The following is a 27,861-nucleotide window of genomic DNA, read 5'->3' as shown; positions in this document are numbered from 1 at the left end:
AACAGAGAAAACCCTAAAAACAGAGAATAAAGGTCACATTACATTTGGGGCAGCGACAATAAGAATGATGGTTGTTTCTCATCAGAAACAATGTAAGTCAGAGTATGGAATGATTGCTCTAAAATGCTAAAACAAACAATTCAAGTTGGAATTCTATATCCAGTGGAAGAAATATCCTTAAAAAGTGAAGGCAAAATAAAGATATTTTCAGACAATTGAAGCTGTTACCAGTAGGTCTGCAATACATGAAATTCTTTTTTTTTTTTTTTAATATTTGTTTATTTATTTTGAGAGAGAGAGAGTGAGTATGCACATGTGAGCAGGGGAGCGGGGCTGAGCTGGGAGAGACAGAGAATCCCAAGCAGGCTCTGCACTGCCAGTGCAGAGCTCCACATGGGGCTCCATCCCACAAGCTGTGAAATCATGACCTGAGCCGACATTAAGATTCGTACACTTAACCGAATGAGCCACCCAGGCGCCCCTGCAATTCATGAAATTCTAAAGGAAATTCTTCATGCTGAAGGGAAATGGAGCGAAAAAATCAGGATGTGAAGAAGGAATGAAGAACACCAGAAATAGTATGTGGGTAAATATAAAAGTATATTTCTTGTCTTAAATTCTTCAAAGTGAGGCCACTTTTAAGGCCTTCAGAGACTGTAAGCTGAGAAGATTATGGTGCCGCTGCCCAAATAAAATTCACAATTAGATCTAAAACAAATATAATGAAGTGAATCAAAGTTCTGATTTATCCCATGGTAACTATTTCAATGCTTTAAAAAATACATGTAATCCTTACTTTTTTTTTTTTTCTCTTAGCTTTTGGTGCCTCTACTTGCTAGTGCCTTAAATACATACTTGATTTCGGGATAGAAGGAACATACTTAAAGATCATAAAAGCCATTTATGAAAAGCCCACAGCTAACATCATCCTCAACGGGGAAAAACTGAGAGCTTTTTCCCTGAGATCAGGAACACGACAGGGATGCCCACTCTCACCGCTGTTGTTTAACATAGTGCTGGAAGTTCTAGCATCAGCAATCAGACAACAAAAGGAAATCAAAGGCATCAAAATTGGCAAAGATGAAGTCAAGCTTTCGCTTTTTGCAGATGACATGATATTATACATGGAAAATCCAATAGACTCCACCAAAAGTCTGCTAGAACTGATACATGAATTCAGCAAAGTTGCAGGATACAAAATCAATGTACAGAAATCAGTTGCATTCTTATACACTAACAATGAAGCAACAGAAAGACAAATAAAGAAACTGATCCCATTCACAATTGCACCAAGAAGCATAAAATACCTAGGAATAAATCTAACCAAAGATGTAAAGGATCTGTATGCTGAAAACTACAGAAAGCTTATGAAGGTAATTGAAGAAGATTTAAAGAAATGGAAAGACATTCCCTGCTCATGGATTGGAAAAATAAATTTGTCAAAATGTCAATACTACCCAAAGCTATCTACACATTCAATGCAATCCCAATCAAAATTGCACCAGCATTCTTCTCGAAACTAGAACAAGCAATCCTAAAATTCATATGGAACCACAAAAGGCCCCGAATAGCCAAAGGAATTTTGAAGAAGAAGACCAAAGCAGGAGGCATCACAATCCCAGACTTTAGCCTCTACTACAAAGCTGTCATCATCAAGACAGCATGGTATTGGCACAAAAACAGACACACAGACCAATGGAATAGAATAGAAACCCCAGAACTAGACCCACAAACGTATGGCCAACTCATCTTTGACAAAGCAGGAAAGAACATCCAATGGAAAAAAGACAGCCTCTTTAACCAATGGTGCTGGGAGAACTGGACAGCAACATGCAGAAGGTTGAAACTAGACCACTTTCTCACACCATTTACAAAAATAAACTCAAAATGGATAAAGGACCTAAATGTGAGACAGGAAACCATCAAAACCTTAGAGGAGAAAGCAGGAAAAGACCTCTCTGACCTCAGCCGTAGCAATCTCTTACTCGACACATCCCCAAAGGCAAGGGAATTAAAAGCAAAAGTGAATTACTGGGACCTTATGAAGATAAAAAGCTTCTGCACAGCAAAAGAAACAACCAACAAAACTAAAAGGCAACCAACGGAATGGGAAAAGATATTTGCAAATGACATATCGGACAAAGGGCTAGTATCTAAAATCTATAAAGAGCTCACCAAACTCCACACCCGAAAAACAAATAACCCAGTGAAGAAATGGGCAGAAAACATGAATAGACACTTCTCTAAAGAAGACATCCAGATGGCCAACAGGCACATGAAAAGATGTTCAGCATCGCTCCTTATCAGGGAAATACAAATCAAAACCACACTCAGGTATCACCTCACGCCAGTCAGAGTGGCCAAAATGAACAAATCAGGAGACTGTAGATGCTGGAGAGGATGTGGAGAAACGGGAACCCTCCTGCACTGTTGGTGGGAATGCAAATTGGTGCAGCCGCTCTGGAAAGCAGTGTGGAGGTTCCTCAGAAAATTAAAAATTGACCTACCCTATGACCCAGCAATAGCACTGCTAGGAATTTATCCAAGGGATACAGGAGTACTGATGCATAGGGGCACTTGTACCCCAATGTTCATAGCAGCACTCTCAACAATAGCCAAATTATGGAAAGAGCCTAAATGTCCATCAACTGATGAATGGATAAAGAAATTGTGGTATATATACACAATGGAATACTACGTGGCAATGAGAAAAAATGAAATATGGCCTTTTGTAGCAACGTGGATGGAACTGGAGAGTGTAATGCTAAGTGAAATAAGCCATACAGAGAAAGACAGATACCATATGGTTTCACTCTTATGTGGATCCTGAGAAACTTAACAGGAACCCACGGGGGAGGGGAAGGAAAAAAAAAAAAAAGAGGTTAGAGTGGGAGAGAGCCAAAACATAAGAGACTGTTAAAAACTGAGAACAAACTGAGGGTTGATGGGGGGTGGGAGGGAGGGGAGGGTGGGTGATGGGTAGTGAGGAGGGCACCTTTTGGGATGAGCACTGGGTGTTGTATGGAAACCAATTTGTCAATAAATTTCATATATATATATATAAAAAAATAAAAAAATAAAAAATAAAAAAAAAATAAACTAAAAAAAAAAAAATACATACTTGATTTGATTCCTAGGTTACCAAGCACTGGGTAGCAACCAAGAGCACCAGATTCAGAAAATATGCTGCTATGAATGCATCAAATAGTGAGAGAGGGTCATTGTTAGTGAGGACCACCAACCTCCTGAGGTTTCTTGGGCCTGGGACTTTCAGTGTGACAGTTTTGGGTGAACTGTGATGACTGGTTACCCTAACTAGGACCCAGAATGAGGTCCTGAGGAGAGAGGTGGCCCTGAGAACAGCACACAAACAATGGAGTTTTGCTGTGAGCAAGAAAGAAAAACGGCTTAAAAAGTATATGAGGCTTGTTATCTTCTCAGAACTAGACATGTCCTTTAATTGAAGTGAAAATTCGTATTTCTCCCTCTCCCACACTTTTATCTTACAATAGATCAAAGACAGTAAATTCCTGGGAGTTGGCACATCATGAAGGCAGATATATGAAAGAAGGAACGGCGGGTCTGTGTGGCAGGTGAGAGATGACAGCTCAAAGTGGCTCACAGACTCCCTTCCTGGGGGGTGTGACTCACTGACATTTCACCCACTTGGCTGGGAGAGGAAGAGGGAAAGGGAACAAACAGTGTCTACTTTTTCCTCTAGGGTAGTTCTTGCCATCATTCTATTAGGTAAGACTCATTAGCCTGATGTTATGTATAAGGAAACAGAGACTCAAAGGTCAAGTCTCTTGCTCAAGATCCCTTCATTAACTTAGTAGCAGATTCAGTATTTCACTTCATGGGTGCCTTGCTCAAAAGCTTGTGCTTGGTACCTGGATCAAGGTCTGTGACTCTAGCATAACTCCTGATGGGTACGTATGGGATATGCAAGAGGAAGGAGAGGAGCTGGTGACCACAAACCAGAGTAGGAATAAAGGCCACAAAGACGCAGAGCTCCTGGGTCGGGACTGGTATCTCTCCTCTCCTTTGGGAAGGATTTACAAACCTGATAAAAACTAAGATGTATGAGAATTTAGGTTGATCCATGTGCCAAATAAATGAGATGTCCTCAAAATGGTGCTGGGGAAGTTGAGGGAGAAGGAAAACTAGTCAAGGGATCAGACACCTGATGGCTTTTCTTTAGGACTATCCCCCAGGCTCTCAAGATGTTTCTGGACTGACCCAATTGGTCATCAAAGTAGGCTCTGGAAGAGCATAAAAAATGTTTAAGTGTTAAGTACAAAATGAAACCCATATAAAGGCAAATCGGTTAGAAAAATATACCTTAAGTCAAGGGTCATGATTTTAAAGTGGTGTGATGGAAAGCATAGAGTTTTAAATCATATGTTTTAAGTCACTTATTGTTTGGGAGACCCTGGGCAAGTGACTTAACTGTTATGGGTCTCAGTTTCTATATGAAATAGAAATAATATCTTGTGGTCTGTATGGAAAATTCTGAGCTTCAATTTTCCTTTTTTTTAAATGGGGATAACAATATCCCATCTTACTGGGTTGTTGGGAGAATTAAATGAGCTTATACATGAAAGCACTTAGCATTATGTCTGTTGCATAATAAGCATCATATATTAAATATGAGTCAGCTATTACAATTAATAGGCTAATATATTTTGTTTATAGTATGTATTATTCTCTGAAATTATCTTTTTTTTTTTTAAGTTCCATGAGGCAAGAGCTTTATGCCTGGTTCACCCCTAGAATTTAGAATAAGTGCCTGGTACACAGGCACTATTTTGGCTCTTTTCTCCAATACATCACTGCAGTTACTCTTGACCATCATGCTACCAAATCTGAAAGACAACCCATCCTCTATTCAGCACCCTGGGTAAATTCTTTAAAATTTAAATCAGATCTCACTCCCCTGCTTAACACACTTCAAAGGATATCTTAGCATTTAGAATAAATCTAAACTCTTTCTCGTGGCTACATGTCCTGTGTGCTCTGGGCCCTCTGGCCTCATTATGTCAGTTTCTATGTTCCAGTGCCACTGGCTCTGTGTCAGTTCCTAGACCATGCCAAGCTCTTTCAGCCTCAGGGACTTTGCATTTGCTGTTCTCTCCACCTAGAATACTCCTCTCCAAGTTTCTTACATGGCTGGCTCCTTTTTTTTTTTAATCTTCATTTATTTTTGAGAGGCAGAGTGCGAGCCGGGGGAGGGGCAGAGAGAGAGGGAGACACAGAAGCAAGCTCCAGGCTCTGGGCTGTCAGCGCAGAGCCCGATGTGGGGCTTGAACTCACGAACTGTGAGATCATGACCTGAGCTGAAGTTAGATGCTTAACTGACTGAGCCACCCAGGCACCCCTGGCTCCTTCTAAGTATAGTAGTTAGCAACACAGATTTTGAAACCAGAGTGCTTAGGTTCCCATTTTTGCTCTATCACTTAACACCTGTATGAGCCAAGATACTTAATCTCTAGATTGTGCCTCAGATTCTTCATCTTTAAAAACAGAGATAAAATATGTACCTCATTAGGTTGCTGAATGTAAAGAGTTAATATAAGGTGCTTTGAACAGTGCCTAGCAAGCACCACCATGACCACCATCTTTCAGCTTAAATACTGCCTCCTCAGAGACCCTGTTCTTTATCAGAACACCTAGTACTCATCACAATCTGTCAATATTTTTTTTTGTTGTTGTTTACTGTTTGTACTCCACAAGCAGGGAATTTGTCTTACTTAACTACTGTATGCTCAGAACCTAGCACAATGCCTGATACAGGTACTCAGTAAGTATATGCTGAATGATTACAAAAGTAGTTATAGTATTATTAATATTTTCTTGCCACCTGTAAGAAAGGTCCAGAGCTGTGCCAAGGCAGCAAAGAGGAGAGCTGGGATCTGTACCTGGGTTCCAACCACCCAGCTCGGATGAATGATGGTTACAAGGTGTTCTGTAAACAACAACAGGTATATCTCTGATATTCTCTTCTTCCAAATGTTAACTCATCTGTCACAGTTTGCTGACGTTGCATCTCCTGCTTGAAGCTTCCTCTGCTCAAGCCCACCTTTGGCTTAGTGGAGCTCCCACAGCACTCAGTATTCATTTCTTGGCTGAGTCTTATTTTTAATGTTTCTGCACTGTTTCTTCCACATATCATCTTAACTGATGATGCCCTGCTCTTAACTCATTTGCACTTCCTCACTGTTCCTGAGCACCTCGTGCACCTCTGGGCCCCCAGAATGTGCTCAGCACAAGTTTGGAGAGTGACCACTGCTGCCGCCTTTTCAGGAATCTGGCCTGGGCAGCTTTGCATTGTGCCCATGCTTTCATGGAAGAGATGAGGACTCTAGGAGAGGGGGGTCAGCCAGCTGTTCTCTTACCTGATCTGTTGTGGCTGGCGGTGGCAAAGCTGTAGAGAGTGAAAGGATCCGCAGGGAGGCCTCCAACTGCTGAGGAGGCAAAAAGAAGTTGGGCACCACAATGGGTTCCGGGCTATAATGGTAGTTAAGGGGCACAGATACATTGAAATCTGCCCCCCTTGCCAGACTGGCATCTCCACTGGCCTCAGTCATCCCTACTTGTCCAACTTATTCTTGTACAGTAGTGCCTTCTGTCTGGAAGGCCCTGCCCACCCTAACAAGTCGCAGTCTATACTTTCTGCAAGGGTCAGTTAAAATCCTTCCTCTCCTAATGTTAGACCTCAGTGATCCCTCCTTCCCCTCATTATTTCCCTAGAGCCCTGCATGAGGCTGGTACGCAGCAACATTTAAATGATACTTGCTGAGGTCCTGCTGACCCACAACTGACCCGTTAGAAGCCAGTCAGACAGGGTTGGGTTGGAAGGTGGCCCCAAGGACAGTGTCTTAGGCTGGAGGGAGATGCCTGACACTGAAGGAGGCTGGTCTTCCCAGTTGTCCTCTGCCAACATCCAGGAATGAGGGCTCTACATGAGGGGCTGTCTGTGGATATAGCTGGTTCACCCAGTCTGCATCTGAGCCCTAGAAGTCAAGTACCACATCTTACACTTTTTCTGGTACTAGATATACCCAGTACTGAGAACATGGTGTTTCCAAAAATATTTGTTCAATCAAAGCACTGATTCAGTTTGGGAGGGGACTACTTTGATGTTCCAATTTTTTGTTTCTGTTCAATAAGCTAAATATGGTTCTGGTTCAAATTGTTTTATCATGGTTCTTCCATACTAGAATTTAAGCTCCAAGAGGGCAGAGATTATTCATCTCTTTTTCAGTCATGTTCCTGTCACCTAGCACAGTACCTGGGACATAGTAAGTTTTTAATAAGTATCTACTGAATGAAGCGTATCCTCAAGGCTCCATTTTGTGTGGGTGGTTCTCCTTTTCCATGCTCTGCCTGCTCCCTTTATCTATTTCCGGAGACACCTACCTTTATAGCTGGCCTCCTCTTGGAGGTCTTGTAGGCATATGTCCAAAATGGAAATCTGTACCTTCCTCCAAAACTATCTGTCTTTATGTGCTAGTCCCTATCCAGTCAATGACATCACTTACCTAGCAACTTGTAACAGAACTCTCTAAGTCTACTTTGTATTTGTTTTTCTCTTCCTTGAACCTAATTCTCTCCCATCTATGATGTAGATTAGATTAGCCAGGCATAAAAGGCTCTTTAAGATGTAGCCCTGCCTCACCGCTCACCATCTCATGTACCCCTGGACTCTAAGCAGAGTGAACTGCTCCCCACAGGTCAGGCTCTTTCACCTGGCTATGCCTCTGCATACACAGTTCACTATAACTAGAATTTTCTCATTTGTTTACAGGATGTCTATTCATCTTTGAGGTCCAGCTCCACTGTCTCTCTTCCCGGGATATATCCAGTGTTGTGGCAGCTTCCTCCTCTTGCTCCCTAGCATTTTGTCCAGGTTTCATCACAACACCTAGAACAATAAATTCTATCACTGCCTGTCTCCTGCCTCATGATAGGAACTTCTTAAGGTAAAGTCTACTTCAAATCTGTCTTCAGGAGAGCACCAAGCCTGGCAATACCCATTTTTTGAAAGGATGAATACTTGGGAAGGTCTGAATTAGAGCACTACCCTTAGTAGTCACATGTGGTCACATGTGACTGCTTAGGACCTGGTCACATGTGACTGCTCCAGCACAAACCATGTATTCTGAGCACAACTAAATTGACTGTAAAGGCAGCATCGTCAGAACCCAGGCTGAGTGAGGCTAGGAAGGAACTCCACTGGAGGTGGTCTGCTTTCAGTGCTCACCCTCCAGCCATTTCATAGTTTCAGCCTTTCTGAATCCCTACCCCTCTACCTTTTAGTTTCTCTCTGCTCTGCAAAAAGAATCACATCATACAGTATGTACAAATGTTTCACACTCATTTGATTTTCTCAGGAATCTTGTGAAATTAGGATAGTTCAATTCAATCTACATTTACTGATCCCTTCTCTGTGTAATGTCTGGTGCTGGGGACACAGAAAAAGACAAGGTCCCTGACCTACCTAGAGAGTGTACAGTCTGGTGGGTAAGGGATTACTGCCCCCATCTTATAGGTGAAGAAACTAAGGCTCAGAAAGGTTAAATTGTATGCCGGAAGTCACACAAATAATAAGAAAATGGGTCTAGAAGGGTCAAAAACAGGCCCCCTGGCTTCGGGTAGAGAAAGATCTCTTCAGTAAAGCAGCCTCCTTCACTGGTAGCTGTGCAGTAACCCTTGCTTGCCGTTGGGATGCCAGGTGAACTGATCTGCTCAGCGGGGTAGGCAACAGATATGAGGGCTGTCGATGGGTCTAGGTAGTTTTTCCCATTACAGGGCCATCTGTGTTTCAAAGGAAGAAGAGGGGGAATGGCAGGTGCCCCTTCTCTCCATTGACACTATCCTTCTGGGGGGTAGGAGGAGTCGGGCAAGTCCATTTCAACTGTGCCCACTTCCTCTCTCCTTGTCTTACTCCTTGTATTACTCCTTGTTATTACTTGCCTTTTTCTGAAAAAATGAAGTATTAGGAAGTCACTATAACTTTGGGCCTCAGTTTCCCTAAATGCAAAATAGAAATGATGATACCTTCAGGACTTACAATGATGGAATGAAAAGGTATGTAAAGTGCCTGGCACATAGTAAATACTCAATCACTGCTAGTACTCTCCCTTTCCCTCTCTCTGCACCCTCCATTTCTATTTCAACTGAGATTAATGGTCTCATTCCTTACATCCAGAGCCCTGCCTTCAAGTGTAAAATACCTAATAGATTAATTCAATAAATCAGGCTGGGCCAGGCCAATGAATGTGCTACTAACACTTAAACCTAATTCAAAACATTATGCTTCAGAGGGCAGGGGTTAACAGTAGCATCATAGCACCTTATTAGGACCGGCAAGTCTTGTGAAGGAAGGAGCTTCCTATATCTCCCAGTGCATTCCATGAGGGAGGCCACTGCTCATGCTCACACTCACGCACACACTAGGTTGGCCTAAGTGCTAGCATCCAAAATGCTAGAAATGGCGTAAGGGGCTACTTGTGGGAAATACCAAAGGATACAGGAGACTCTGCCTTGTGGACACCTCTGATCCAGATGTTGCCTGCTTCTGATGGATGTCAGGGCAGTTGATGGGTAGGCCCTGATGGCTTTCCTTTCTGCTCTGGGAGGCTAGGCTGAGAGGGAATTTCTCAAAGCTATCAGCAGAGTCACTTAGCTCTGTGGAGGCAGCTTCATTCTCAGTCTGGGCTTCTGGCTTGGGCTCCTGGTCCTGATCTGCTCTTGGTGAGCTCAGTCCCATGGAGGTTTTGCTCTGTTGGGCTCCTGAGAGTGTTACTTGTGAGATGAGCTGCGGGTCTGTTAAGGCAGGCTCTCCATCCCTTGCCTGAGAGGCTTCACCCTCACAAGCAACAAGACTTTGCCTAGGAGAACCCTGCCTAAGCAGGTGGGGGTTGACAGCTCTTCCTGGGCTGGACAGAGGGCTACTTTTACCCTTGAGCTCCTCTCTGGGGAAAGGCTTTGAAGGACAAGAGGGGCCTTCCCTATGCACCTCATCAGGCTGAAGGCTGATGATCTCACTTGTGTCTGACATGAAACTGGACCAAGGGCTAGTTTTGTCTGTCACAGTGGTGATGTCATTAAGGGTCCTGGGCTCAATGATGTCTTCTTCATAGTCCTCATCGCTGTAGACTGGGTCTGCCTCAGTTTCCTCACTGCTCTGCATCCTTGTATCGGGTACTGTGTGCCCCAGGGACTCATGGAGCAGTCCTCTTCTGCTTGAAGTCTCTTCAAGAGTAGGGGGAGTTAGGCAGTTTCTGCCCTCATCCAGCACTTGTGCCAATGACATATTGGGAGCTGTTCTTCGTTCCTGCATGGCCCCTGTGTCCTGAGCATCTGGTAGGGTGGGGACTTCTCCGCTTCTACTCCTGGCTTGGCGAGAACTCAAAGATGCTTGAGAATTCCTGGTGATGGTCTGCAGATCTGAACAGCAACAGATATCACTCTTACTACAAGGTAGGGCCACAGACCACTCAACTTTCCCAAGCTAGGCTCTAGCTTCAGATGTATTCTTGCAATCAGACTTTGAAAAATCTTAAAGATCGTTAATCCACCCAAGTCAGTGAAACTATATTCAAGGCAGTACAATTTCTAGCACTTTATTCTAACATCAGAGAACCAAAATCTAATCTGTTTATAGTTGTGGTTACATCTGTGGAAATGCTTTCAGAGACTATCTGCTCAGGCTCAGGAATTCTTGGGAGCTAGGAGTCCTGGTAGGCATGTTCATGCTTCCATTTACTTCAGTAATTACCTATATTAAAAACCAAAATGAGAATCTACTTATTTACCTATTTGATGACAGTTATTAAAACTATATATTTTACTTGGAAAATAAAAGCAATTAATCTATTACCCAATTGGTAAAGTAGGGGAGGTTTATTACAGAGAAAATGGAGGGAGGATGGCATTATGGAAAGAACAGAGGTTTTTGGAGCTTGTCAGTCTTGGGTTCAAATCTCTACTGTCACTTATTGTGGTCATGAGCAAACTATCCTCTCTCAACCTGTTTATCTTTAAAATGTTATTAACACCATCCTTTGCACAGGGTTATAGTAAAGAATACATCAGATAAATGAGCACACACTTTGTGGCACATATATAAACAACAAGTGGAAACTACCAGTCATTTCAAATTGTTTTTGTGATTAAATGGGAGGGAATAAGTTAATAAACAGAACTACTAAATGGTTTGTTTACATTATTATTTAAGAAGAGAATGTTAGGAATTGGGAGGCAGATTTGACTCTTGGGGTGTGGGGTCACATCTCCCTCATAGCACCTGATGGGAGTGCTCAGCCTATAGGAGGTGCTGGCTAAATTTAATACATTATCAATTTTCATGTCTTAAAGGGAGTGAGTAGATGTATGAAAATGGAACATCTCTACCTGCAAACAGGAACAGGAACCAGGAAGGTTAGTCAATCCTGATCCCTTGGCCTGAACTATCCTTTCTGTCTTGGAGGTGTCTTTCTGCTTTTTACATACCAGTCCATCCTTCAAGGCCCTGCTCTACTGCATCTCCTCTGGGAAGCCTTCCTAGGTGCACCAGCTGGATGGGATGGCTATACAGCTTTGTTCTATAAGGAAGCATTTAATATGCTATTGTGTATGTTTTCCCCATCAGATTGTGAGCTTCTTAAAGGCAGAGACCACGTATCTGATTCATGTTGCATTTTTAGAGTCCAGCAAAGGACCTGGCACACAGATGTGGCATAAATGAGACCCCCTCCTCCCCATCAGTAACTCACTCTCAAGATTCACTGGTATCTACTTGTGTAATGACTTCTTCCAAAGTGTACTAAGACACGATGGAGGTTGGGGAAGTTTATTTTTTTAAACTGTTTTCTTCGAGGGGTGCCTGGGTTGGCTGAGTCAGTTGAGTGTCCGATTTCGGCTCAGGACATGATCTCGCAGTTCACAAGTTCAATCCCTGCATTGGGCTCTGTGCTGACAGCTCAGAGCCTGAAGCCTGCTTTGGATTCTGTGTCTCCCTCTCTCTCTCTGCCCCTCCCCCACTCATGCTCTGTCTCTCTCTCTCTCTCTCTCACAAATAAATTTTAAAAAACATAAAAAAAATTTTTTTAAATTGTTTTCTTCGATCTAGTCCTCTCTCCCTTTCAAAATTCATCCTCTCCTTATAAAAGTCAGTTCTCATTCTGTCATCACCTTGCTTAGAACTCCCCATTTTCTTCCAGGATAAAGATTAAACTCCCAAACTTGGCTTCAAGGTCCTCCAGCTTCAATCCTCATTTCTCTTCTCTCTCCTCTTTTAATATACCCATTTAAAGGGGTTCTCTATATGCTCTCACCTCTACCCCAAACAAGCCTCCATTCTGCTCTTATCCTTTCTTTCTGGGGGACAGTTTCTTCAGTTGACTATAGAATGTACACTTGATGAAAGCAAAGATAATGCTTGTCTTGTCCATCTTCCTGGAACCAGTAACATAGTGGTACCTGGCAGAGTTTGTGCTCAATAAATAGATGACTGAATATTTCCAAGCAAATGGAAGCCAAACATGTACTTTGGAAACCCTGGCTACTGACAGGTTAGCTATCTGGGAAAGAGGGTAGGAAGAAGGTTTGTACTTCATATCAGTCATGAGTGGCTTCTTTCCACTTTAAACAGAGAAAATTAAACTTATTCATCCCGGTGTACAATATACATATTTTACTTCAGCAAAAATGACACCAAATGATGGCTAAAGGTACTGATCTAACTGATTTCTCACAATTCCCCAAACTGTGCCTGATATATAAGTTCCCAGGCCTTAACCCAGCATTCTAATTCAATAGAATGGAAGAAGACCCAGGAATTTGTATTTCAGAATAAGTACCCCAGGTGATTCTTATGCTTAGGCACCTTTGAGAAATACTTATTCTATAGTAGTCTCTGTCTGGGCTGCACAGTAGAATTACCTGGGCAGTTATGAAAAACACTGATGCCTGGGTCTGCACCCTCAAAGATCCTGTTGTAACTGACCTATGGTGCAGCCTGGGCATCTGGATCTTGAAAAGCTCCCTCAAGAATTCTAATATGCAGCCAGAGTGAGGACCACCGCTTTAAGGGGTGTTTCAAAGGGTTGACTATGGACCACCAATATCTAGAATCATCTGAGGTACCTGCTAAAAATGCAGGCTTCTGGCCTCTGAGAACTAGAATTTTAAATATGTCTATAGTTGATTTTTTCCTGAAAGTAGAGTGGCACAAGTTCAAGAACTGCTACTAAAGAGCTCACCTAATCCATTCTCATCTTGTTTTGGCTAGGGAATCCTCAAGAAGGGAAAAGGTATGCTGAGTCAAATCGTAAGTCTGGGCAAAAACCTACCAAGAACCTGACCTGGGTCTCCAGCCTCTCAGTCCAATGTGCTTTCCACTTCACAATTTCCTGTGCCATGCTTTTAAATCTCTCCTTTCAAAAGGAAGACAGTAAATAAATAATATAGTGAAAGCTGTTGGTCTCTCATTTGTCATAGGGGCTTGCCTGAGGGATGTTTTTTTGAATAGCACCCAGTGACCATAACTCCTCAACAAGAGGGGCCCTGAGCCATACCTGTGATTAAGGAGCTGACTTGCAACACCAGGTTATTGGATTTCTCCAGAAGACACTGGCTGTCAGGGTCTAGGCTGCTAGCTCCGGGCCTAAGATGGTCCCTATGAATCTCCTGGGACTGCATGACGGCAGGAGGCTGAGGACTGAGGGGAAGTAAAGGCTTGGTGAGCTTCTGACTGAAGTACCGTTGGATCTGATCTAGCTCACTCAGATTCCTCCTGTAAAAAAAAAAAAGAAAGGGAGAACAGGACAAAAGGGTCATTCACTGGGATTACAAGCATCTTTTATGTTCCTCTCAGACTATGATCTGGCTACTGGGGGCAACTTGCCACTCCTTATGTCTAGCTAATGAGATTCCTCTTCTATGTCCAGGAAAAATCTCCCCTCCTGTAGGGAACCATTCTTGACTACCATTCCTATCTAGTCTTCACATCCTCTTACTCTGACAGACTAAGGCCTTACTCTGGACTAACACTGACCTTTGCTACCTCACAGTCATTCTTCACTTGATCTAAGCCAAAAGGCCGAGAAACGATTACCTCACAATCATTCTTGATCTTTCAAGTAAGTGATCTCTTGAAGCAAGCCTTCTCTGAGCCTCTAAATTGGTTTAAGAGGTCTTCCTTTATGCCTCACAGTTCTGTACTCTTCAATCACATCATTTGTTTCACATCTCTTTCCTCTGATGTACTGTGAGCTCTGTGCTGATTCCTTTATATCTATTGTACCCAGCATAGTGCTTGTCACAAAATAAATGCTGAATGGATAATGAATAAATGACTTAAAAAAAAAATCTGTTCAAAAACTTTGAATGGGGCCACATTCATTCTTACCATTCTCCAGAACTCAGGACTCCAAATCTTGTGCTTTCTCCATAATAGATGGGCCCTGTCCCAACTAGGTTCATTTCTGCCTCATACCTCTGAATGCTGGAGCCTGAGTTCAAGCTACTCCCCTTGCTCTGTCCCTATACTATTTTAACTTTTTTTTTTTTTTTTTTGAGAGAGCACAAGCAGGGGAGAGGGGCAGAGGGAGAGAAGGAGAATTTTTTTTTTTAATGTTTACTTATTTTAGAGAGAGAGAGAGAGAGAGAGAGATGAGAGAGAGACAGAGCATGAACGGGGGAGGGGCAGAGAGAGAGGGAGACATAGAATCCGAAGAAGGCTCTCTAGGCTACGAGCTGTCAGCACAGAGCCCGAAGCGGGGCTCGAACTCAGAGACTGCGAGATCATGGCCTGAGCCAAAGTCTGACACTTAACCGACTCAGCCACCCAGGTGCCTCGAGAGAAGGAGAATCTTAAGCAGGCTGCACACTCAGCATGGAGCCTGACGTGGCGCTCTATCTCATGACCCTGGGATCATGACCTGAGCTGAAATTAAGAGTCAGATGCTCAACCCACTAAGCCACCGAGGTGCCCCCCCACCTTAGTTTTCTTATCATGTATTAGTTTCCCAAACTAGGCCATGAGCATTTGGTAACAGAAGATAATATCTCAACCTTCTTTATTTCTCTGGTACACTCAATGTGCCTGGTATAATTGGCACTACATAGACACTAAATACCTGTGAAGTAAATTGAAAGTCGTTTTATGCTTTTGTTAGGAACAGTCTGCTGTGTTCTACCATCAAATCCAAATTAAATGAGAGAATACAAAGCTGATCCTTAATCTGTCATTAGAAGCCACGACTCTCGGGGCGCCTGGGTGGCGCAGTCGGTTAAGCGTCCGACTTCAGCCAGGTCACGATCTCGCGGTCCGTGAGTTCAAGCCCCGCGTCAGGCTCTGGGCTGATGGCTCAGAGCCTGGAGCCTGTTTCCGATTCTGTGTCTCCCTCTCTCTCTGCCCCTCGCCCGTTCATGCTCTGTCTCTCTCTGTCCCAAAAATAAATAAACGTTGAAAAAAAAAATTAAAAAAAAAAAAAAAAAAAAGAAGCCACGACTCTCAAATCACAGTGGATTTACGGACTTCAAGTTGTATTACAAAGCTGTAATCATCAAGACAGTATGGTCCTGGCACAAGAAAAGACACTCAGATCAATGGAACAAAATAGAGAACCCAGAAATGGACCCACAAATAATATGGCCAACTAATCTTTGACAAAGCAGGAAAGAATATTCAATAGAATAAAGACAGTCTTTTCAGCAAGTGGTGCTAAGAAAACTGGACAGCGACATGCAGAAAAATGAACCTGGATCACTTTCTCACACCATACACAAAAATAAACTCAAAATGGATGAAAGACCTAAACGTAAGACAGGAAGCCATCAAAATCCTTGAGGAGAAAGCAGGCAAAACCTCTCTGACCTCGGCTGCAGCAACTTCCTACTCAACATGTCTCCAGAGGCAAGGGAAACAAAAGCAAAAATGAACTATTGAGACCTCATCAAAATAAAAAGCTTCTGCACAGCGAAGGAAACAATCAGCAAAACTAAAAGGCAACCAACAGAATGGGAGAAGATATTTGCAAATGATATATCAGATAAAGGGTTAGTATCCAAAATCTATAGGAAACTTATCAAACTTAACATCCCAAACCCAAATAATCCAGTGAAGAAATGGGCAAAAGACATGAATAGACACTTCTCCAAAGAAGACATCCAGATGGCCAACCAACACATGAAAAAATGCTCAACATCACTCATCATCAGGGAAATACAAATCAAAACCACACTGAGATACCACCTCACAACTGTCAGAATGGCTAACATTAACAACTCAGGCAACAACAGATGTTGGCGAGGATGCAGAGACAGAGGATCTCTTTTGCACTGCTGGTGGGAATGCAAACTGGTGCAGCCACTCTGGAAAACAGTATGGAGGTTCCTCAAAAAATTAGAAATAGAACTACCCTACAACCCAGTAATTGCACTAGTAGGTATTTATCCAAGGGATACAGGTATGCTGTTTCAAAGGGGCATATGTACTCCAATGTTTATGGCAGCACTATCAACAACAGCCAAATTATGGAAAGAACCCAAATGTCCATCAACAGGTGAATGGATAAAGAAGATGTGGTGTGTATATATATATAAATACACACACACACACACACAATGGAGTATTACTCAGCAATCAAAAAGAATGAAATCTTGCCATTTGCAACTACATAGATGGAACTAGAGGGTATTATATAAGCTAAGCGAAATTAGAGAAAGACAAATGTCACATGACTTCACTCATGTGAGGACTTTAAGATATAAAACAGATGAACATAAGGGAAGGGAAGCAAAAATAATAAAAAAACAGGGAGGGGGAGAAACATAAGAGACTCTTAAATATGGAGAACAAACAGAGGGTACTGGAGGGGGGATGGGCTAAACGGGTAGGGGGCATTAGGGAATCTACTCCCGAAATCATTGTTGCACTATATGCTAACTAACTTGGATTTAAATTAAGAAAATAAATAAAATTAAAAAATCACAGTGGTTTACTTAGGTGTCTACATTTGGGTGTCTGCCACCTGCCACTTGTAGCAGGAAAATGCAAACAAATGTTAACTGGGTGAAGCTTTAAAGAAAATGTGCAAACCCAACTGATCTTGTCAGAGGTTCTGGGTATAGAACCTACTAATACTAAGCTGCAATTTTCTTATCTGTGAAAAAGGTTTATTAATATTTGCTCTGCAGACCTCATAGGATTGCTGTGACTCAAAAGAAGCACTGTTTTAGGGCTCTGTGAATCTAAGGAAGTAATAATGCAAAGTTGCTATTTTGTTTCATCTCCATTTTTAGAGAATTCATCTACTAGCAGTTTTCAAAACCTGGTTCTAGATCTAGCAGCATTAGCATCATCTGAGAACTTCTTAGAAATGCCAATTCTCAGGCCCTATCCTAGACCTATTGAATTAGGAACTGTATGGGTGGGTAGAACAATTGCTGTTTTAACAAGCTGTTCACGTGATTCTGACACACACTAACTTTTGAGAACCACTGTTCTAGGGCAGTGGTTTATAGCCTGGTAATTTGGCCCCAAGAACACATTTGGCAATGTGTGAAGACATTTTTGGTTGTCACAATATCTAGTAGATAGAGGCCAAGGATGATGCTAAATTCTTACAATGTGTAAGATAGCAAAATATCTGGCCCAAATGTCAATAGCGCTGACACTGAGAGAACTGCACGAGAGTTTCTTTTTCTCTTTCTTGGTAGATTCTAAAATATGTTATGTGAGTGACCCAACAAAATGCAGACACACTGTTAATGGTTTTACTTAAATAGCCTCCAGTCTCTAGCTGAGAATCTAAAATGAGAATCTGAACATACCACTTCCTTATAATACAAAAATTTGAACAATTTCCCATAGTCTATAGTATAACTGTTCAATTCTTTTTAACCTATGTTCCACCAATCAAAAATATTTTGCCAATTCTTTTCTGAGTTTGCTTTAAGAAACCAAATAATTAAAAAAAAATTTTTTTTAGCTTTTTCCAAATATAAAATCTTTCAAATATTTTTTCCTCAAATTTTACACACTCTCTTCCTCCATTCCCCATCACTTTCCACTTGAGGATCATTTGTTCTAAAAGTCCAAACTCAAGCTGACATTCAAGGCCCTTCAAGATGGTGCTACAGAACTTTCCTTGCTCTTTACATCTTAGGCTCAGCTGTATCCTAACTGTACTGCTGGTATTTCTCCAAACGTGACTTGCTGTTTCAAGCCTCTGGGTCTCAGCGTGTTTTCTGCATAGAATGTCCTTCACATTTGTTGACCTTCTCCTTCAAAGACTAGTTCAAGTGTGACTTCTTTAAATATTCCCAAAACCAATTTAGAATGTTACTCATTCCTCCATCTACCCTTGGCCAGAAAACCTGCAGCTCTTATCACACATCATTATAATTATCTGGCAACAGACTATCTCCTTCCTTTTCTGGGAATGGCAGAGCCAGGACTGGAAGTCAAGGCTGTTGGACTCTGAAGCCAAGACCTTTTCACAGGACCACACTTCTTACTAGATAACCCAGGTGCTGATTCAGATGATCTATAATGGCCCTTTCAATTCTCACAGTGCTTCTGTGGCTCAGATGCTGACTGAATTAACAAAGAGGGAAGCATTAACAGGACAGATGGTGATCTGGATGAATTCAGTGGTTGTGAGGAGGACAGTGGGCAGGATGAGGGTCTATAAATTGTAAAGTAGATATGAAGCTGTATAATTATTAGCTTTGGTGAATAATCTAAAGTTCCTGTATTAGTGGAAATAATATAATAGTATAGAGCCGGTGAAGGAATGGAAGGCCCCAAGTAGAGACAGATTTATCTATGAAGAATCTTGAGAGGATCCAGGGTCCAATGCAACACTAACACAGACAAAGTCCCCTCCTACACCTCCCAGGGCAGTGGTAGCTGACAGAACAGCAGTATTGCAGGTTGCCATAGCCCATTTACCTTGTGCTTTACTATGGTTTCTTGTGTCTTTTCTAAGCACCGGGTCTTACCTGAGAGAAGTCAGAATGGAAGTGTGGGAGGAGGACAAAGGCAATGTGGTCAGTTTGTCATCATGTGGCAAAACTGCCTCTCCCTGCTGCAGGGATTCATGAAATCGGCGGATGTTCTGTACATGCTCTTCATGGCGTGATGCCTGACTTCTTGCAGTACTGCTTCTGTCAGGAATAAATGGGGCCAAAATAAATTCCCAACCAATGAGAAAACTAATGTGACAATCAACAAATAACCCTCCTACAATGGTATCGCAAATCCATCCCCATTACCACAGTCCTGGCTTCAGTAATTCTTGCTTAGATGACAACTATCTTCCAAATAATCTTGCCTTCAGTCTTAACCACTCTCCTTTATTATTTTTTCCCTCTCTTTTCAAATGTGAATTCCAGTGTAGTTAACATATAGTGTTATATTAGTTTCAGGTGTAAAATATAGAGATTCAACAATTCCATACTCAGTCCTCATCAAGTTACATGTATTCTTTTTTTTTTTTTTTATTACAGAGAGAGAGAGAGAGAGAGAGAGAGAGAGAGAGAGAGAGAAAGAGAATGAGCAGGGGAGGGACAGAGAAAGAGGGAGAGAGAGAAGCCCAAGCAGGCTCTGTACTGTCAGCGTGCAGCCTGATGTAAGGCTTGATCTCACAAACCGTGAGATCATGACCTGAGCTGAAATCAAGAGTCAGATGCTTAACATACTGAGCCACCCAGGCACCCCAAGAGTGTACTCTTAATCCCTTCATGTATTTTACCCATCCCCCTTACCTCTCCTCTGGTAACCATTTGTTTGTTCTCTATGGTTAAGAGTCTGTTTCTTGGTTTGTCTCTCTTTTTTTTTCCTTTGTTCATTTGTTTTGTTTCTTAAAGTCCACATAGGAGTGAAATCATACAGTATTTGTCTTTCTCTGATGGACTTATTTTGCTTAGCATCATACGCTCTAGATCCATCCATGTTATTGCAAATGGCAAGGTTTTGCTCTTTTTAAAAATATTTTTTAATGTTTATTTATTTTGAGAGAGAGAGTGCAAACAGGGAAGGGGCAGAGAGAGAGGGACAGAGAGAATCCCAAGTATGCTCCGCACTGTCAGCACAGAGCCCAATAGGGGGCTCAATCCCACCAACTGCAAGATCATGACCTGAACTGAAACCAAGAGTCGGATGCTTAACTGACTGAGCCGCCCAGACACCCCAAGATTTCATTCTTTTTAATAGCTGGATAATATTCCATTACACACGTGCATGCACACACACACACACACACACACATCACATCACATCACATCTTCTTTATCCATTCATCTATCAGTGGACACCTGGGCTGTTTCCATAGTTTGCCTATTGTAAATAATGCTGCAATAAACACAAGGGTGCATTTGCCCTTTGAATTAGTGTTTTTGTATCTTCTGGGTAAATATCCAGTAGTGTCATTCCTCTATGTAGGGTAGTTCTATTTTTAACTTGTGAGGAGACTTCATACTATTTTCCAGTGGCTGAACCAGTTTGCATTCCCACTGACAGTGCACAAGTGTTCCTTTTTCTCCACATCCTTGCCAATACTTATTTCTTGTGCTGTTGAGTTTAGCCATTTGGACAGGTGTGAGATGATATCTCATTATGGTTTTGATTGCATTTCACCAGTGATGAGTGATGTTGAATATCTTTTCATGTATCTCTTGGCCATTTGTAAGTCTTCTGTGGAGAAATGTCTGTTCACGTCTTCTGCCCATTTTTAAATTGGAGTATTTGTTTCTTGTGTGTTGAGTTGTAAAAATTCTTTATATATTTTTGATATTAACCCTTCATTGAATATGTCATTTACAAATGTCTTCTCCCATTCAGTAGGTTGTCTTTTAGTTTTGTTGGTTGTTTACTTTGCTGTGCAGAAACTTTTATTTTGATATAGTCCCAATAGTTTATTTTTGCTTTTGTTTCCCTTGCCTAAGTGAACACATCTGGAAAGATGTTGCTATGGCCGATGTCAGAGAGTTACTGCCTGTGCTCTCTTCAAGGACTTTTATGGTTTCAGGTCTCACATTTAGGTCCTTAATCCATTTTAAGTTTATTTTTGTGTAAGGTGTAAGAAAGTGGTCCAGGTACATTCTTTTGTGTGTTACTGTCCAGTTTTCCCAACACAATTTGTTGAAAAGACTGTCTTCTTCCCATTGCATTCTTTGTTGAAGATTAACTGACCAGCTAATTATGGGTTTATTTCTGGGGTTTCTATTCTTTTCCATGGACTTATGTGTCTATTTTTGTGCCTGTACCATACTGTTTTGATTACTATAGCTTTGTAATATAACTTGAGGTCCAGAATTGTGATTCCCTCCAACTTTGCTTTTCTTTTTTCAAGATTGCTTTGGCTATTTAGGGTCTTTTCTGGTTCCATACAAATTTTAGGACTGTTTATTCTAGCTCTGTGAAAAAATGCTGTTGGTATTTTGATAGGGATTGCATTAAATATGTAGATTGCTTTGTGGAATATAAACATTTTAACAATTATTTTTCTTCTGATCTATGGGCATGGGATGTCTTTTCATTTCTTTGTGTTATCTTCAATTTCTTTCATCAATATTTTATAGTTTTCAGAGTACAGGTCCTTTCACCCCTTTGGTTAGATTTATTTCTAAGTATTTTACTATTTCTAAGTATTTACTGTTTTGCATTTGTAAATGGGATGGTTTTCTTTTTTATTTTGTTTTCTTAATTACTCTTTCTGCTGCTTCATTATTAGTGTATAGAAATGCAGTGGATTTCTGTATGTTGATTTTGTATCCCACGACCTTATTGTATTCCTTTATCAGTTCTAGTAGTTTTTTGGTGGACTCTTTAGGTTTTTATTTTTTTATCATGTCATCTGCAAATAGTGAAAGTTTTACTTCTTCCTTACCAATTTGGATGCTTTTCATTTCTTTTTCTTTATTTCTGACTGCTGTGGCTAGGACTTCCAGTTCTGTATCGAATAAAAATGGTGAGAGTGGACATCCTGTCTTGTTCCTGATCTGAGGGAGACAGCTCTCAGTTTTTCCTTGCTTTGAGTATGTTAGCTATGGGTTTTCCATATGAGGCCTTTATTATGTTGAACTATGTTCCTTGTAAACCCACTCTGTTGAGGGCTTTTATCATGAATGGATGTTGTATTTTGTCAAATGCTTTTTCTGCATCTATTGAAATAACTATATGATTTTTATCCATTCTCTTACTGATGCGGTGTATCATGTTGATTGATTTGCAATTATTGAACCACCCTTGTATTCTGGGAATAAATCCCAGTTGATCATGGTAAATGCTTTTTTTAATGTATTGTTGGATTCTGTTTCTAAATATTAAGAATTTTTGTATCTCTTTTTTTGTAGTGTCTTTATCTGGTTTTGGTATCAGGGTAATACTGGTCTCATAACATGAATTTGGAAGTTTTCCTTCCTCTTCTATTCTTTGTAATAATTTGAGAAGAATAGCTTTTTTAAATGTTTAGTAGAATTCACCTGTGAAACTGGTCCTGCCTGGACTTTTGTTTGCTGGGAGATTGCCGATTATCTATTCAATTTCCTTGTTGGTAATTGGTCTGTTCAAATTTTGTTTCATCTTGATTCAGTTTTGATAGGTGACATGTTTCTAGGAATTTATCCATTTCTTCCAGGTTGTCCAATTTGTTGGAATATAATTTTTCATAATATTTTCTTACAATTATTTTTATTTCTGTGGTGTTGGTTATTTCTCCTCTTTCATTTGTGATATTGTTTATTTGAATCCTTCCTTTCTCTTTTTTTGATGAATCTGGTTAGAAGTTTATTAATTTTGTTGATTTTTTCAAAGAACCGGCTCTTGGTTTCATTCATCTGTTCTACTGTTTTTTTAGTTTCTATATCATTTATTTTTGCTCTAGTCTTTATTATTTCCTTCCTTCTCCTGGTTTTGGTTTTTTGTTTGTTTGTTGTTGTTCTTTTTCTAGCTCTTGTGGGTGTAAGATTAGGTTGTTTGAGATTTTTCTTCCTTTTTGAGGTAGACCCGTGTTACTATAAATTTCCCTCTTAGAACTGATTTTGCCGCATCCCAAAGATTTTGGACCATTTGTGTTTTAATTTCATTTCTTTCTGTGTAATTTTTTATTTCTTCTTTGATTTCTTGGTTGACTCATTCATTTTTCAGTAGCGTTATTTCCATGTATTTTCACTCTTTCTAGATTTTTTCTTGTGGTTGACTTCTAGTTTCATAATGTTGTGGTTGGAAAAAATATATGTTATGACTTTGATCTCTTTAAATTTGTGGAGACTTGTTTTGTGGCCTAATATATGATCTATCTGGAGAATGTTCCATGTTCACTTGATAAGAATGTGTATTCCAGAGTAGATCAGTATGGAGGCTCCTCAAAAAAGGAGCAATTGCACTACTAGTTATTTTCCAGAGGATACAAAAATACAGATTTAAAGGGGTACATGCACCCTGATGTTTATAGCAGCATTATCAACAAAAGCCAAACTATGGAAAGAGAGCCTAAATGTCTATTTACTGATGAATGGATAAAGAAGATGTGGTATACTTACACAATGACTATTACTCAGCCATCAAAAAGAATGAAATCTTGTCATTTGCAACGACCACAGATGGAGCTATGGTGTATTATGGTAAGCAAAATAAGTCAAACACAAATACTATATGATTTCCCTCATATGTGAAATTGAGGAAACACAAGAGGTGAACATACAGGAGGGGGAGAAAAAAAGAGAGGGAAACAAACCATAAGAGACTCTTAACTGTAGAGGACAAACTGAGGGTTGATGGAAGGAGGTGGGTGGGGGATGGGCTAAATGGGTGATGAGTATTATGGAGGGCACTTGTTATGATGAGCACTGGGTGTTACATGTAAGTGATGAATCACTAAATTCTACTCCTGAAACCAATATTACACTATATGTTAACTAACTAGAATTTAAATAACAATTTGAAAAAAATGGAGTATTTTAAATAAATGACATTTTACAATATTTTATATGAACAAATCTTTTCCTAGTAGTTTCCCTTTTTTCAAGGTTCTACATTTTTTTCTTTTACTTTTTAAAATAAAACATGTAAGGGGCGCCTGGTTGGCTCAGTTGGTTAAGCGTCCGACTTCGACTCAGGTCATGATCTCGCAGTCCGTGAGTTCGAGCCCCGCATCGGGCTCTGTGCTAACACCTCAGAGCCTAAAGCCTGTTTCAGATTCTGTGTCTCCCTCTCTCTCTGACCCTCCCCTGTTCATGCTCTGTCTCTATCTCAAAAATAAATAAACGTTAAATAATAAAATAAAGTAAAATAAAACATGTAACATGGAAAAAAAAGAAAAAAAAGAATGTGTATTCTGCTGTTTTATGATGGAATGTTCTGAATATATCTGTTAAATCTATCTAGCCCAGTGTGTCACTGAAAGCCACTGTTTCCTTGTTGATTTTCTGTTTATTTCCACTGACTTAAGTGTTACCCATTCTCCTTTAATAAATTGTCCACATTACAGCCTGAGTGATTTTTTTTTAAAACACAGGTCTGGTAACAGTAAGAACAACACTATTTATGGAGTCCTTATTATGTGACAAGCACTGTTCTAAGCATTTGTGTACTAAACTATTTAATCACCATTGTTTCTTTCTAGCTTCGGTTTCTCTGTTTTTAATCTATAAAACAAATTTCAAATTTCTCAGCATGGTATTCAAAAACTTGACTTCGGCAATAACAGTCTTCTCTTTAAGTAACAGCTTCAATGAGATAGCATTCACATCCCATACAATTTACCCAAAGTCTACAATTCAATTGTTTTTAGTATATTCACAGAGTTGTGTAAACATTGCCACAATTTTAGGATACTTTCATCACCCCCCAAAAAATTCTATACCTATACATCAGCAATCACTCCACACTTCCCCTTCTGCCCCAAACCCTCACCCAAACCTCCCGGCTCTAGGCAATTGCTAATCTACTTTCTGATTCTGTAGATTTGCCTAATCTGGAAATTCATGTAAATGGAATCATAACAACATACAGTCTTTTGTGACTAGCTTCATACATTTAGCATTTTTTTAATTATTATTTTTTAATGTTTATTTATTTTTGAGAAATACAGAGAGAGAGAGAGCCAGACAGAGTGCAGTTGGGGGAGAGGCAGAAAGAGAGGGAGACAGAATCCGAAGCAGGCTCCAGGCTCTGAGCTGTCAGCACAGAGCCTGATGTGGGGCTCAAACTCACAAACCACGAGATCGTGACCTGAGCCAAAGAAGTCAGACACTCAACTGACTGAGCCACCCAGGTGCCCCACATTTAGCATGTTTTTAAGCTTCACCCATGCTGTAGCATGTATCAGTAATTCATTCCTTCTCATGGCTGAATAATTTTCCATTATATAAAGATATCACATTTTATTCATCTATTCATCAGATGATGGACATTTTGTTTGTATTTTTTAGTTACTAGGAATAATGCTACTACTACAAACCCACAGGTTTTTGTATGAACATATGATTTATTCTCTTGGGTATATACTTGGAAGTGGAATTACTGGATCATACGGTTACTCTATGTTTAACCTTTTAAAAGGAAGTGCCAGACCGTTTTCCAAAGCAGCTGCACCATTTTAAAATCCCACCTACCATGTATGAGGGTTCCAATTTCTCCACATCCCCTCCAACATTTGTAATATTTGTCTTTTTGATTACAGTCATTGCAGTGGGTATGAAGTGGTATCTCATTATGGTTCAATTACATTTTCCTGATGGCTAATGATGTTAACCATCTTTTCATGTGTTTATTGACCCTTTGTATATGTTCTTTGGGCATATGTCAATTCAGACCATTTGTCCATTTTTACTTGGGTTACTTGCCATTTATTATTGAGTTGTAGGAATTCTTTACATATTCTGGTACAAGTAAGTCACTTATCATATCTATGTTTTACAATTATTTTCTCCCATGCTGTTGGTGGCCTTTCATTTTCTTGATGGTATCATTTATAGCATGAAAGTTTCTAATTTTGATGAATCCAGTGTACTTTTTCTTTTGTTGCTTCTGCTTTTGGTGTCTTATATGAGGAATCATTGCCTAATCTAAGGTCATGAAGATTTCCTCCTATGTTTTCTTCTAAGAGTTTTATAGTTTTAGCTCTTACATTTAGATATATGATCCTTTTGGAGTTAATTTTTACATACAGTGTGAAGAAGGGGTCCAACTTCAATCCTTTGCATGTGGATATATAGTATCATTTTCTGAAGACTATTCTTTCCTCATTAAACTATCTTGGCATCTTTGACATCTTGGCATCTTTGGCACATGGGTTTATTCTGGACTGCCAATATATTCTACTGATTTAGATTTCTATCCTTATACCAGTAGCACACTGTACTGTTTACAGTAACTTTGTGTTAAGCTTTGAAATTAGGAATTCGTTCTTTTTCAAGACTGTTTTGCCTACTCTGTGTCCCTTGAGCTTCCATATGCATTTTAGGACTAGCTTGCCCATTTCTACGAAAAATCCAAAAGGGATTATGATAGGGAGTGTGTTGAATCTATAGATCAGTTTGGGGAATACTGCCATCTTAACAATATTAAGTCTTCTAATCTGTGAACATGGGATATCCTTCCATTTATTTAGACCTTCTTTAATTTCTTTCAGTAATGTTTTGTAGTTTTCAGAGAGTAAGTTTTGCACTTTAAAAAATTTTTTTTAAATCTTTATTTATTTTTGAGAGAGAGAGAGAGAGAGAGAGCGAGCCGGGGAGGGGCAGAAAGGGAGGGAGACACAGAATCCAAAGCAGGCTCCAGGCTCTGAGCTGTCAGCACAGAGCCCGACATGGGGCTTGAACCCACAAACCATGAAATCATGACCTGAGCTGAAGTCGGACGCTTAACTGACTGAACCACCCAGGTTCCCCCGCACTTTTTTTGTTAAGTTTATTTTTAAGTATTTTATTCTTTTTGATGCTATTGTAAATGGAATTGTTTCCTCAGTTTCATTTTGGGTTATTCATTGCTGATGTACAGATATACAACTGATTTTTTTAAATTATTTTTTTAATGGTTATTTATTTATTTATTTTTTTGAGAGACAGAGACAGAGAGACAGAGTGAGAGCGGGGAGGGACAGAGAGAGAGGGAGACACAGAATCCAAAGCAGGCTCCAACTCGATGTGGAGCTTGAACTCATGAACCACGAGATCATGACCTAAGCTGAAGTCAGATGCTCAACCGACTGAGCCACCCAGGTGCCTCATATAAACAACTGATTTTGTATATTAGAATAAAAAATGTTGGTTGTGGGCACCTGGGTAGCTCAGTTGGTTAGGCATCCGACTCTTGGTTTTGGCTCAGGTCATGATCTCATGGCTTTGTGGGTTCTAGCGCCATGCTGGGATTCTCTCTCTCCCTTTCTCTCTGCACTCCCCTACTCGTGCTGTCTCTCTCTCAAAATAAATAAATAAACTAAAAAAAAATAAAAATGTTGGTTGAAATTTCTAATATGGTAAAGATGGATAGATATAATTTACCTAAATAAACCTCTTTGAGGTTATCACTAATTTTTAAGAGTATAAAGGGTTCTGAAGTGGAAATGTTTGAAAACTGCTTTACTAAGGTATAACTGGTATATAATGAATGTCACATATTTAAAGTATACAATATGAGGTAATTTTTTGGGGTATAATTTTTTATCATGACTGAAAAACTACTGACCAAATAACAACCCTTTATTGGAGAAGTATCAAAACTGGTTATTTGGTTCAATTATAGCATAATTTCATGCCACAATATTGAGTTTTGACATATGTGTACTTCTAAGGAAACCATTACAACATAAAGATTATGAACATATCCATCACCCTTAAAAC

The 27,861-nt window shown here is 40.2% G+C and overlaps 1 protein-coding gene and 1 long non-coding RNA gene across 2 annotated transcripts in view; one reads left to right on the top strand and one right to left on the bottom strand.

The window, feature by feature from the left end:
• Positions 1-27,861, bottom strand: part of C2CD3 (C2 domain containing 3 centriole elongation regulator) — a 147,454-nt gene that overhangs the window by 12,877 nt on the left and 106,716 nt on the right. The window contains 4 exon segments of the mRNA XM_030331170.1: positions 6,396-6,507; positions 9,534-10,452; positions 13,584-13,801; positions 19,018-19,182. Coding sequence (XP_030187030.1) covers positions 6,396-6,507; positions 9,534-10,452; positions 13,584-13,801; positions 19,018-19,182 — 1,414 coding nt within the window.
• LOC115524685 lies at positions 3,122-15,269 on the top strand. The gene is made up of 4 exons (XR_003972176.1): positions 3,122-3,593; positions 7,808-7,982; positions 11,383-11,445; positions 15,186-15,269. It is a non-coding gene; the product is annotated as an uncharacterized LOC115524685 (long non-coding RNA).

This window comes from Lynx canadensis, chromosome D1 (assembly GCF_007474595.2).
Source record: "Lynx canadensis isolate LIC74 chromosome D1, mLynCan4.pri.v2, whole genome shotgun sequence".
Lineage (NCBI taxonomy): Eukaryota > Metazoa > Chordata > Mammalia > Carnivora > Felidae > Lynx > Lynx canadensis.
The sequence above is the reverse complement of the archived record's forward strand: the minus strand, read 5'-3'. Positions and strand labels throughout refer to the sequence as shown.